This window comes from Denticeps clupeoides, chromosome 5, assembly GCF_900700375.1.
Source record: "Denticeps clupeoides chromosome 5, fDenClu1.1, whole genome shotgun sequence".
In the NCBI taxonomy this organism is placed as follows: domain Eukaryota; kingdom Metazoa; phylum Chordata; class Actinopteri; order Clupeiformes; family Denticipitidae; genus Denticeps; species Denticeps clupeoides.
In genome coordinates this window covers 20,308,241-20,320,979 of record NC_041711.1, presented here as the reverse complement: position 1 = coordinate 20,320,979, position 12,739 = coordinate 20,308,241, and the positions used below count along the sequence as shown (strand labels likewise).

Sequence of the window (12,739 nt, the reverse complement as noted above, 5' to 3'; positions counted from 1 at the left end):
AATAAATGTGCAAAGTAAAATAGTGCAAATACTGACATGCAAAATGGAATGGTGCATGAACAGATGATATTACAGATAGATAATTAGACAATATAACAGAGGTAGTGTGTGTGTGTGTGTGTGTGTGTGTGTGTGTGTGTCAGTCCACAGTTAAAAGTGCTACCTTTTTCTGGATGGTAGCAGGGTGAAGAGTGCATGTGAGGGGTGTGTAGAGTCTGCTGGTGGTTTCCTGATGCAGCATGTGGTAAACTACAGGACTACAACCTCTACCTGTCACAGTGACCCCTCCCTACCAGATGCGCTGAATGACTTCTATGTATGATTCGCCACACAGAACAACGTGATTGTGAGGAAATCCAAACCTCCTTCCAGTGATCAGGTGCTGTGTCTAACTATGGTGGATGTGAGGAAAACTCTTTGCAGAGTTAACTCACGAAAGGCTGCTGGACCAGACAACATTCCTGGAAGATGCTCAAAGAATTTGCAGAGCAGCTGGCAGATGTTCTCACAGACATCTTCAACATCTCACTGAGCACTGCCGTTGTTCCAACGTGTCTCAAGGCCACCAACATAGTGCCCGTGCCGAAGAAGTCTACAGTATCGTGTCTCAATGACTACTGTCTCGTTGCACTTACATCCATCTTGATGAAGTGCTTCGAGAGGCTGGTCATGAAACATATGAAGACCCTGCTGCCCTCCACCCTGGACCCACTGCAATTCGCCGCTCCACGGACAATGCCATCGCCACCACCCCATGTGCACGCTTTGCTGCTCTAAATGTTCGAGACAGTTTGGTCTTCACTGATCTTAGGGCCACTTTGTCACCCTTCCTGATGGCGGAGTCTCGAGCTTTGAGCAGCTCATGTACCTCTGCAGTCATCCACAGCTTCTGGTTTGGTCTTGTTGTGATGGACTAGGAGACTGTAACGTCGTCAGTGCATTTGCTGATGTAGCTGTTAACTGATGTCCTCCTCCAAGTTGATGGTGTTGTCGCTGTTGGTTGCAGCCTCTCTAAACATTTGCCAGTCTGTGCATTGCCATCTAGTGTGCATAGTTTTGATGGTGGCAGGAAATCTGAGAACCTGGCAGGAACGCATGGCGAGAGCATGAAAACCCCATGCCCACACACACAAGGCCAAATCCCAGATTCAAGCCATGACCTTGGAAGTGTGACCATGGCACTGTGCTTCGCAGCCAACATTATAATGTGGACAAATATGTTGCTGTACTCAATGGAGCCAGTTCATTTTCAGTGTTCAAAATCTAGAGTTAATGCATTTTCTCAATGGACTGGGCAGTTCTGTTTAAACTGGAGTAAATTAGCACCAGACTGGGTTTTAACACCCATGTATTCACATATGGCTGAGCAGTGTTTTCAAAAACAGGGAGGTGGTTCACCTCAAAAGAGTCTGAACTTTGTACTTTCACACATTTGAACAAGCTTGATATGATGGAAAAGTACAGCATTAATCAACAGGCAGAACAAACAGAATGTTTAAATAAGTAAATGAAAGGTGTGTGTATTATCTCAGCAGAGCAGCTTTCTACTACTACACTGTTAAGAAGCTAAAATGCATGGAGCGAACAGTTCTTTCACTACTGGTCATGGCAGCGGCAACAAGGATTGTAGAAGAAGATGTGGACCAATCAGACCCTGAGGTTCAGGCCTGTGCATCTTTCGCTCTTGAATCTTTCAATGATAGTAGCCACCTGTACCAGATCACCAAGTTCCACTCTCTCAAGAAGCAGGTAAGACCTTTGGTCCTTTAATAATACCTAGTGGAAGAGGTCACTAACACCAGCATGTTCTACACAGAATATTGGTGCGGGCCAGTATGACATGGACGTAGAGGTGATGAAATGTATGAAGAGTGGGGAGGCACAGGTTGAGGGTTCTTGCCCTGTGGAGAACACATCTGACGTGCAGGTACCGATATATGTTCTATATTCTTTCATTAATAAAGCAGCAGATGTCTAGAAACAGGTGTCTCCTGCATCTTGACTAATGTATTGTTCATTATTATAATGCTGGAGGGTCCAAACATACTTTGTTTCACAGTTAAGATCAGAGCAGATTGTGTCTGGATTGTACATTTTACAAGGTATCCAACTACAGATATACACATTTAGATACAAATAAATGAAGTGAAGATAGTTTTATCTTCAAGTGTGAAGACTTAATAAGTAATTGCCTATGAGTTACTGAAACTAAACTTGTTTCTTGCTTTTCAGTTCACCTGAATCTTCAGCTAAAGGCTGTCTGGACAATAAATTAACTGAAGAGCAAATTCTAACACAGTTAGCGTAATTCCAGGAGAATTAAGGATGAATAGCTTGAATAACAGAAAATAAATAATGAAGACAGAATTCAACCCAGCCACTGGGAATGTACATCACAGTGGAATTTTTTGTGCCGGTCCTAAGCCCGGGTAAATGGAGAGGTTGCGTCAGGAAGGCCATCCGGCATTAAACTTTCACCAAATACATTGTGCAGACAACCGGACCACTGTGGCTCCCCCAAATGATAGCAGCCAAAGGGAGATGACAAATAAAGACAAAACCCACATTCATTTGTTGATACAAATTATTAGTTAAAATATGGAATCAAATACCCAGAGAAAAACTGTCCTCATCCCTTGTGTGAGTGTAACCATTAACTGTGCATCACTTGTCTCTTTTTTTCAGGTGTTCCGCTGTCACTTTGTGGTTCTCAGTGCTCCCTGGAAAAAGCAAAGGGTTCTGATAAAGAGCTCCTGCATCCATCAGGTCTAGCCTTCCTGCTTATCATAAATTCTATGCCCTCAAGGATATTGTACAATTAAAGACATATAAACTAAATTGATGTCTTCTTTGGTGGTTTTGTCTGTGAACCGGTATATTCACAAGTTGGTCCTCCCTCCAGGCAGACTGTCTGATATTAAAACGAGCTTTGATTTAATTGGCGTGCCACGAATTTTAGATTAGATCAAAGTTCTCCAGGTCACAGTGCAGTCCTGGAATTATAGACAAAAGATAACAATATTTGTACATGCAACATTTGCACATAACATATCGCAACACACAACAATTTTGATTCATTTATGGATGGAAATATTCTGCTCACGGTTTAATAATTCGTCATTCCAAACATGATTCTTCCTTCAGATAATTCTGTAAGTCAAACCAGAGACTGTCTACTCACAGAGGGATACATTAACACATTTGCATTCATAAATATTTCATCTGTGACCTCACAAATATCGTTTACTTAGCTCTTGGGCATTTTGAGTCTGATCCAGTAATTCCAGTTTGTTATTCCAGCTGCATCACTCATTGGTCGTGATGTGAGTGTTAATACGGAATAGAGTTCCACCAAGTGTCCAGTGCATTTGAAACCACTTTGTAATGGGGGGTTGGAGTAAGGGTGCTGAACATAAATGTTATAAATAGCTATGGTCTGGAATGTTTCTACCTTAAAATCTAAGGTGTCATGGGACAACTTGCTTATAGCCAGTTTCCTGACTGTTTTATTTAATATAAGGACAAAACAACAAGTATTAATTCTTAGTATTTGTTTATGCATTAGGTGTACCAAGAAAGCAATGTAAAATAGTTCTGTCATGGTTCTGTACAAAACCTTTATCCTGAGCTATAGCACAATAAGATCGCATAAGGGTCCAGTCTCTTGTAGATGAGCACACAAACACATCAGGGCAAATCTGGGGTCATCAGAGAACCACATATGAATTTACACATGGGGAAGAACCCACAGCCCCTGGAGAAAATCTATACAAACACTAGGAGGCTGTACACACAGACAGTCCAGCCGTAGCCACTTTGCTGCTGTGACAAACTCAAAGAGTCCCTTCCCAGAGAAAGCACAGCAAAATGAGGCTTATGACTTGATTAAAAAGTGGATATTCTCTATTGCCAGTAGATGGCAACAAACCCAAAACGTCTCACATGGATCGGTATTTCAGGTGTTGGTGGAATGATTTACATTTAGACATTTAGACTCATTAGGATGGTTCTGTGGTCAGGAAATCTACATATGATCCCAGACCCAGGCATCCTTAGTTTACACAGCCAAATATTTGGGAACCTAAAGGGTCCAAGCTACAATTCAACCAGTGTTTCAACTGAAAATGCAATGTGTGCCAGTCATTTTCAAGGTTGTCTAGTTAGGGAATGCTTGCACAAAGCAGAACGATGTTTAGAATCCTGCATAGTACCTGCCAGTCCTTCTAGCTGACTGTGTGTGACCTGATGAGTGTCAGGCTTACTGGGCAGTGAGAACATGATTGAGTTCCATGGTAGCGGCTCCACAAAGCTCCAACAGGGACACAAAGGGGATTCTTTTTTGCCTCCCTGCCAGTTTCAACTCTATTTGTGTCGTTGTTGGTAATATTACCAGTCCTGAGAAGCTGAGATGGAGATAAAGACAAAGCAAGAGAAGAGTAACTGCTTTGGTGGGACCCTCAAGATGCAAAAATGATCTGATAAAGACTTGATAGCTGGCATATGCTGTTGATGACTGCATCCAGAATAAGAAAATTACTTATTGTTCTTCAGGCACACTCCACTGTGGTGAATCATTTAAACCTTGTCCCCTCAGAAGAACTTAATATAATGTAAAATTAAGATAAAATGCTCAAATATCTTTAAGGAATTTATATATGTACTGAATAAAATGCCTCAAGAGTAACAATGGAGAACTGCTTTGTCTGGCATATCCTACATTTAATCACATATCTCAGACACTCAGAACATGGGTATGACTCCAAGCCCTGACCTCGGTGGTTAAGTGAAGTGATTGTCACATGTGATACACAGCAGCACAGCACACGGTGCACACAGTGAAATTTGTCCTCTGCATTTAACCCATCACCCTGAGTGAGCAGTGGGCAGCCATGACCGGCGCCCGGGGAGCAGTGTGTGGGGACGGTGCTTTGCTCAGTGGCACCTCAGTGGTACCTTGGCGGATCGGGATTCGAACCGGCAACCTTCTGATTACGGGGCCGCTTCCTTAACCGCTAGGCCACCACTGCCCCGGTGGTGTATGTGGTGTCCTTGCTTACAGAAAATGCATTATCAAACCATTCAGGAGGGAGCTGGATGACATAACAGCCGCTCACTACTAATCTCAGCACCAGGGTCATCCACATTTCTGTACCGAGTATGAGGGTTTAAGTGAAAACATGGATCAGGTTCCTTCTGCAGAAGGGCTGGCCCGTAAATGAACATATCGGCGCTGTTCCTGGCTCCAAAAACAATAGGAGGCCATGGAGAGCCGGGGTCCCAAGCATTCTGCAGATGCTTCTGGCATGATGACATTCACATAGGCCCAGTTTAACTCCTTACTACACCTCAGGAAGGAGACGTCTGCTCTATGGATGGACATATGTAACAAAAATATATAAAATAAAAGGAATGTAACTCATTTTGTTTTGAGACCTGGCCTCCACAATCACCGGACCTGAACCCAATCGAGATGGTTTGGGGTGAGCTGGACCGCAGAGTGAAGGCAAAGGGGCCAAAAAGTGCTAAACACCTCTGGGAACTCGAGACTGTTGGAAAACCATTTCAGGTGACGACCTCTTGAAGCTCCTCGAGAGAATGCCAAGAGTGTGCAAAGCAGTAATCAGAGCAAAGGGTGGCTATTTTGAAGAAACTACATGTTTTCAGTTATTTGTTAAGTACATAACTCCACACGTGTTCATTCATAGTTTTGATACCTTCAGTGAGAATCTACCAAAGTAAATGGCCATGAAAATAAAGAAAACACATTGAATGAGAAGGTGTGTCCAAACTTTTGGTCTGCACTGTATAAATCCTATATATATGATTTAAATATACACAAGTCCTGATTTCTGATACAGTTAATGCAAGAAGAATCCAGAATGAGGTATTGGATAGATGGTTTTAAACTGAAGTTTATAAAAACTAAATATTCTGGGTGTGGGAAATAATGACACTCAAGCAAAACATGGATGTAGGCCACTTGGAGTTGAGCTTTGTCATTTGTAATGAGCTTTGTAATGTCATTTCAGCGATATACATGTTAGACATTACATGAAACGAAACAGCGTTTCTCTGGAACCTGGTGCTACATGTAACATTTGAACAATTAGCCAAAGTTGCATACTGACATAACGTGCGTGTGTGTGACACAGACAAACTGAGCTACATAAAGTGCAAACAGGGGACACAGGCAGTACAAGATAAGCATTTAACAAAAAACATGTAGACAACCAGACAGACAGCACTAAACTAGTGAAATGAATAATAAATGTGCAAAAAAGTAAAAAATAGTGCAAATACTGCTGTGCATTTATAGATAGTATTACAGTTAGTTTCTTCTCTCCAAAGCAGGGACAACTAGCCAGCAGTCCTTTTCATTCCTTTAAATCCCGCAGACATTATTTTTGCGACATTAGCCAACATGCCTCAAGCGCCCTGTTTTTTTTTTTTTATAGCGGCTCCCAACATCCGATTTAATTACATCTATACACCCACAAAACCGCTGGAAACGGTCTACTCAAAACGATATCATATCTACTAATGGCGATAGTATAAAAGGAGAAAGTCAGATCTGAGCAGAACGTGGCGTAAAGCAGCTTTAAACGCCGCGGCCATGCGGCCGGGATCGATCCCTCGACTCGTCGCCCGTCCCGTCCCGTCCCGTCCCGTCCCGTCCCGTCCCGTCCACACTCCTGCCCTCCGCGAGCACGGGGGGAGGGTGGCGAGATGCCTCCTCTTTAGCGGACCGTCTGCCCGCCCCCACGCAACCAGCGGGGCCGGCCTCCCCACGCCTCGTGTGCGCAGGACGAGCGGCTTTTCACGGCTGCTTTTGGGGGGTGACGCGACGCGGAAGGCCGCAAGACCTGCACTGTGTCACCGTGTCACCTCAGGGTTCCCGTTTCTGTCTGATGTCGGCCACAGTGGACAAGTTCCCCGAACTTCAACTCGGGCATTTCAGAAGTTTTAAAAAAAAAAATCTTTTTCCAGACAGACAACCCAACTTTTATCATGCAGTTTGAGGTTCATTGTTCCTAAAGCAACACCTCCCCCTCCTCTTTCTCTCCTTTACAGCCCCATGCGCCCCCCTTCTCTTTCTTTCCTCCATCCTTCTCGGAACCTTGATGGGACAAAGTCACCCCAACCGTGCCCCCCCCGGGGGCTCCCCTATTTCTCAGTATTCCTTTCCGGTGTGAGAGAGTAAGACGCGACCCGTACGCATCCCCGGCGTGTGTGTGTGTGTGTGTGTGTGTGTGTGGTGGCACTTCAGAGTTTCGAGCCTACTCTCGGAGAGTGGGATGGAGGGAGGGTGGCGGAGCAGGAGCGAGGAGGAGGAGGAAGGGAAAACTGAATGGCGGTAGAAGGTTTTCGAGTGGGTGGAAGAGATGGTTTGACGGGTGTGAGACAGAGAAGAGTGAAAGTGTGCGTGTGTGTGTGTATTTGGGGGGGTTCAGCTGCCTTGTTTGTGACTTGTCAGCAGTTGCAGTTGAGACGCGCCACCCCTCCATGTGTGAAAGCTACTTGGCGTGAATGCCCGGACCGTACCAAGTGCGGCCGAGCCGGGAGGGGGGAGCCGCAAGAAAAACAGATCAGACCGGAGACAATGGGGCCCTGGAGTGTTCCCCCCAAGTTGCTTTGATGTTGTCCTAGTGTCTAGATGCTAAAGGGGACCAGGGATCGCGGGGACGAAGGGGTCTTTGTGTGGATGTGTGCACTTTTTTTTCCTCCCGTCCAGCGAGGACAAAGGGGAGGGGGATAAAAAGCCCCCAAAGAGAAATAACAGAGGGAGAAAATGATGAAAACCAAAACGACCCCGTAGATGTTTTGTGTCTGAGTGTGAGAGGAGAAGAAGGACAGGGAGAGAGAGAGAAGAGAGCCACAGCAGTCCGGCCTGGGAGAGGTGGGTAAATATTTTGACCTATTCTTCCTTTTTTTTTTGTTCTTGCTCTTCATTCTTTTCTATTCTGTTTGTTTTTTTTTTGGACGGGGCGCCGGCTGAGCAAGAAGCCGTGTGTGTGTGTGTGAGTGTGTGTTAAAGTGTGTGTGTGTGTGTGTGACAGGGGGCTTTGCTGGAGGATGAAGCTGGCCGTTCGGTGCGGGGTTATTCTTGGCCGCCCTGCGCTGGGTCGCCGCTCAGCTGGCGCATTCCTGCCCGGCGAGAACGCACGTCTGCGTGTGCGTGAGGGGTTCGGAACGGGCCGGAACCGGCGCTGGGTGTAAAATGTTTCGGAATGTGTCACCGGAGAGCCCGCCCGCCTCCGGCGTCGGGGGGTCCCGGTGAGGCGGGGGGGTTGTTTAACAGACGTTCAGCCCCGCGAGGGACCGGGAGAGCCGAGCGGGGCCATTCTTCGCCGCTCACAACGGCGGGGCTGGTTTCGGCTGTGATTGGAGCCCCGGTTGGGGGCGGGGGGCGCATGGTGGACCTATCGTGCCTCGGGGGGCTTCTGTCTGTGCGAGGGGGGACAACAAGCTCTTCCCGGGGACAAAATGTGGCCGCGCAGCGGACGTGACCTATACGTGCGACCGACAGCTTCACGGCCAGGTTATTAAAGACTTTCAGGAAGACAAATTTCATTCCGTTGCCCACGGCGCAGCAGCGCTCGTTGAATCCACGGAAACCCGTCTGATCGTCCACGTCCACGTAGGTTCGCTCATTTCGAGCGGCGGTGTCACCTCCTCCGTGTCCTGGATTCGCTTTGTTCCGATTCCACCCTGATTGTTTTCTACGGCAGCCACACTTTCAGCTGCGAAATTCGTCGTGGTTTTAAGGCGAGGATCTGGAGCTCTTCAGTACTTCGGCGAGCGGTGAACTTCCAAGAAGAAGCAGACTAGAAAGCAAAAAAATAGCCTTGAAGGCAACTTTTTTCACAATTTTGTTACAATTCTATTACAATTCTTTGTACAATCTCGGGATCAGGAGATAAACAAAAGAAGCAGGAAGCTTTATTAACATATTAACAGGGTGGTAGTAGCCTAGTGGGTAACACACTCGCCCATGAACCAGAAGACCCGGGTTCAAATCCCACTTACTGTGACTACTGATTGTAAGTCGCTCTGGAAAAGGGCGTCTGATAAATGCTGTAAATGCTACACATGACGAAACGGTGTAAGAACAGGGTGCACACATGCCAGTCAGCGAGGCGCTGGATAAGAATCTGGGGCGAGCTGACCATGCAGTGCCGGTGAGATTGGTCGAGGTCGGGGTGTGTCCAGGGATCAGTAGGTGGGTGAAGGAGAACAAGGGCATGAGGTGGCAGGCTTGATTAATAGCTCGACGAGCACAATTTTCCATTTTGAAAGATGTTGGCCGATCGCTGAACATGCAACTTCAGGAGTGTTTTAAAGGATGCGGTGTGTGCTGTGTTTTCAACAAAATGTGATACAGTGGGTGATGTGACTTTTTGTGTGTGTAATTTTTAGGGTATTTTTCCCAGAGACCAAGCGTCCCGTAGTACATCTAAAGTTGTTAAAACCAACGAGGTGGAGGTCTGTGGGGATATTCATTTAGTGGGCAAAATATAGAGTAGGGGTCTGTAATATGCACTCATTTGAAAAAATACAGTGGCAGTATGAAGAAAACTTTGCCTTTTATACAGATGCAAGTCTGTATTTTGGGTATATTGCTGTATGCATTTACATGCATGTATTTGTTGCATATAACGCGAAATAATATTACACCAAAGCACAGCCCTGAAAAGTTTGAAATCAACCTGCCAACAGAGACTCCTTGGAGCTGGGATCCATTATGTAGTTCTTATAAAGGGAGTGCAGGACCATCTCCCCCTATTGAGATTATTCTTGAACTTGTGGTTTTTGAAAGAGGGATAAAAATTCAGCAAGAGTGTAATGAGAGGGATGGAGGTAAATAATGGAGAGATGAGAGACCCCCACCCATCTGAAAAAAGGGAGAGTTCGATCATTGGGAGGGATGTGCCTCTGGAGAGTGTTCACCCAAAATAAATGGGTTTATTCTTCACAGTTGTCAAATATCCAATGCATAAATTATGCCTGCATTACGGCAACAGTTAATAACCCACAGCAAACACAAAATGCATTTAGCTTGGATGACAGTTTAGTTAGTTCCATGTATGAGAATGGGCAGTCATAATTGTTTCATTATCTTCCCAGGATCCGAAAGCAAATCTCCAGACGAGATTTTGTCCACTCTTCCCTCTCCATATCCCTCTCATCTGACAGCAAAAAGAAGTAAAAACCCTGCGTCTTGCTTCAAATGACCGTCCCTGATTCCAAATTCAGACTCTTTCCTTAATCTTGTGCTATTCACAACACTAATAACTTTCTGAGTAGGTAAGGATGTTTCTTTCGCTCACATCTGGCATTATTTGCATCTTGGCAGAAAAGCGATTTATAGGTGCCCGTCAGGATAATGGAGGAAAAGAGAGAGAAAGAGAGAAATATGGAGAAAAGGTGGGAGAGAAGCAGAGAAAGAAAGGACGGTGTGAGGGTGGGTGATGTTGCACATTTGTATTCATGTTGAGGAGAGAGACAAGGCGGAGGCCACAGATACCGGCATGACACACACACACACACAATGCCACATCACTGCCACATTCAGGGGGAGCAGCGCAGGGATGATGACGCCAAACTGTCTCCATGACACAGGGGCTGTTCTTTAAACCTGCTACCAAACAAGCAGGCTAGAAACTCTGGCAAACAGGCGCTTCATCTGAACCTTCATTTGGTCTTTAGGACATTTCTGACCTTCATCTTTTCCTCAAGAGGTTTTAAATAGAACCCAGACACACAATGCAACAATTTTTGCAGCAATGTTATTGATGTGGCACATGGGCTTTTTGTCTTCAATTATCAGATAAATCAAATATGCAGTGCTTGATCGTTATCTGTATCTATAAGAGAAGACAGTTACACACCCAGACCTTTTTTTTGTTTGAGCGTCATTACTTTTGTCACCATGAAGGTGGATTTTAAAATGGGAGGAACCCATAGTGATTGATGACTGACAGCTGTCACAGAAGCTACTTCCTCGTTCTGTGCAATTTTACACCCACTCCTGTCAATAAAGTCTCAATTGCAGTGCAAGGCATTCCTCCATTTTCCGTGTTTGTAATACACCTTGTTCAAAAGCTGCCAGTGGACTGTTATTCCTCTCTGTATCACGTCCATGATTTTGTCAATGCCGTTCACATGATGTCGTATTGCCAGGCACATATTGGTCAAAAGCTTTAGTGTGACGCTTCTCACACTTGTGAAGTAACTGTGAAACACTGCAGCACAGCAGACGGTGCACACAACGTGTCCTCTGCTGTTAACCGTCACCCTTGGTGAGCAGTGGGCAGCCAAGACAGGCGCCCGGGGAGCAGTGTGTGGGGACGGTGCTTTGCTCAGTGGCACCTTGACGGAGCGGGATTCGATCTGGCAACCTTCAGATTTCGGGGCTTGATTTTTTACCCGCTTGGCCGGGTCAGTTTTTTTGGGGTCAGCTGTTTACAGTAAACTCACAGCCTGCAGTGGATGGTTTCACGCAACACCCCTCTGTTAAAATTCACACCCATCGCAAGACATAGTACACACCCTGGACTACATGGAAGCACATGATTCATGTTGTACATCCCGTGGTGTGGAACTGGGGTTCCCAATCCCTTTCCTGGAGGTCCCCCTCCAACAGAAGGTTTTCTTTCCAACCTTCTGTGCTTTCAATCTGCCAGACACCTAATTGGATTGCTAACAATCACCTGAATGTAATTAAGCATCGGTTGGAATGAAAAGTCCCTGGCACAAAAATAAGATTGGGAACCCCTGTGATTCCTCTGGTCTTCTGCTAATGTGATTAAGTTCTGTGAGTAAGGTTTAAAATACCAATAGATGGAAGGAGGACATGTATACTTTAGACCAGTGTCCCCAGGATTCGACTGTCTGTACCCCTATAGAGTTCTGAATAACTGATCATCAAAACGTGGGAGGTAAATGACAGCCAGGCGAAGTGGCACTGACATCAGCTCTGAGTCAGGGTGACAACACCCCATCGCAGCCCAGCGAAACCTGTCCTGTTCCCAGGATCCCTCTCACTCGGCAGATGCTGGGGGAAACCATTGGCGTCCTTTCCTGTGGCACATGTTGCCACCGTGCCCGGTGGCAGCGGCTACAAGAGCCACTTGGCAAGATGCACTCCCTCCTCCTCACACCATTAAAAAAAACGTGTTCTCTCCAGATCTCACAGCTTTGGTAGCACTTGTGTGTGTTACAGTGCCACCCAAAGTCTATCCCAGGATCCATACAGACCTCTTATACACCCACCCACACACACACAAACACACACACACTCCTACTCCCTCCCCTCCTGTCTCACAGCCGATTTTTGGCAGAGTCGAGTGCCAGACTGCAGGCCAAGTGAGAGAGAGGAGAGGAAATACGAGGCCATGTAGTGGGGGCCAACTTCAACACCTACACACACACACTCACACACTTACACTTACCAAGCAAATGCACACACACAGATATCCTCACACGCACTCAAATCACACACACATGCGCCATTTCTGATGGGTTTAGCAGCACCGCTGTGCTGACGTTCCCATCGATTGGCCCGGTAATACACATGGATTTCTGCCCAAAGTGGTGAAAAATCTGCCATTGCTAAAGCTAAGCAATTTCACCCACAAATTAATAAATAAATAAAAACCAGCATGCATCCGATAATTGATAGCAAGATCAATGCCTCGGGAACCCAGCTTCACTACTGAGAGGGCAGCGAGCGATCACA

At 45.9% G+C, this 12,739-nt stretch overlaps 2 protein-coding genes across 3 annotated transcripts in view; both read left to right on the top strand.

Moving 5' to 3' along the window:
- The first annotated feature begins 1,067 nt into the window (after nucleotides 1-1,067).
- On the top strand, nucleotides 1,068-2,772 carry LOC114789911 (cystatin-like). The gene is made up of 3 exons (XM_028979377.1): nucleotides 1,068-1,749; nucleotides 1,817-1,927; nucleotides 2,686-2,772. Exons 1-3 carry the CDS (start codon nucleotides 1,576-1,578, stop codon nucleotides 2,770-2,772), a joined length of 372 nt encoding a protein of 123 aa, XP_028835210.1. The 5' UTR covers nucleotides 1,068-1,575.
- A 4,828-nt stretch (nucleotides 2,773-7,600) lies between these two features.
- bcl9 (BCL9 transcription coactivator) overlaps nucleotides 7,601-12,739 on the top strand; it is a 60,815-nt gene continuing 55,676 nt past the window's right edge. For both annotated transcript variants that reach the window (XM_028979287.1, XM_028979284.1), the window contains exon 1: nucleotides 7,601-7,897. The gene's annotated coding sequence lies outside the window, so the exon portion shown is untranslated. The remainder of the gene's footprint in view (nucleotides 7,898-12,739) is intronic.

Coding starts and splice junctions, on each gene's coding strand:
- LOC114789911 (XM_028979377.1), top strand. CDS start 1,576: ATGGAGCGAACAGTTCTTTCACTACTGGTCATGGCAGCGGCAACAAGG. Junction 1,750..1,816: donor TCCACTCTCTCAAGAAGCAG/GTAAGACCTTTG, acceptor TGTTCTACACAG/AATATTGGTGCGGGCCAGTA. Junction 1,928..2,685: donor AGAACACATCTGACGTGCAG/GTACCGATATAT, acceptor TCTTTTTTTCAG/GTGTTCCGCTGTCACTTTGT.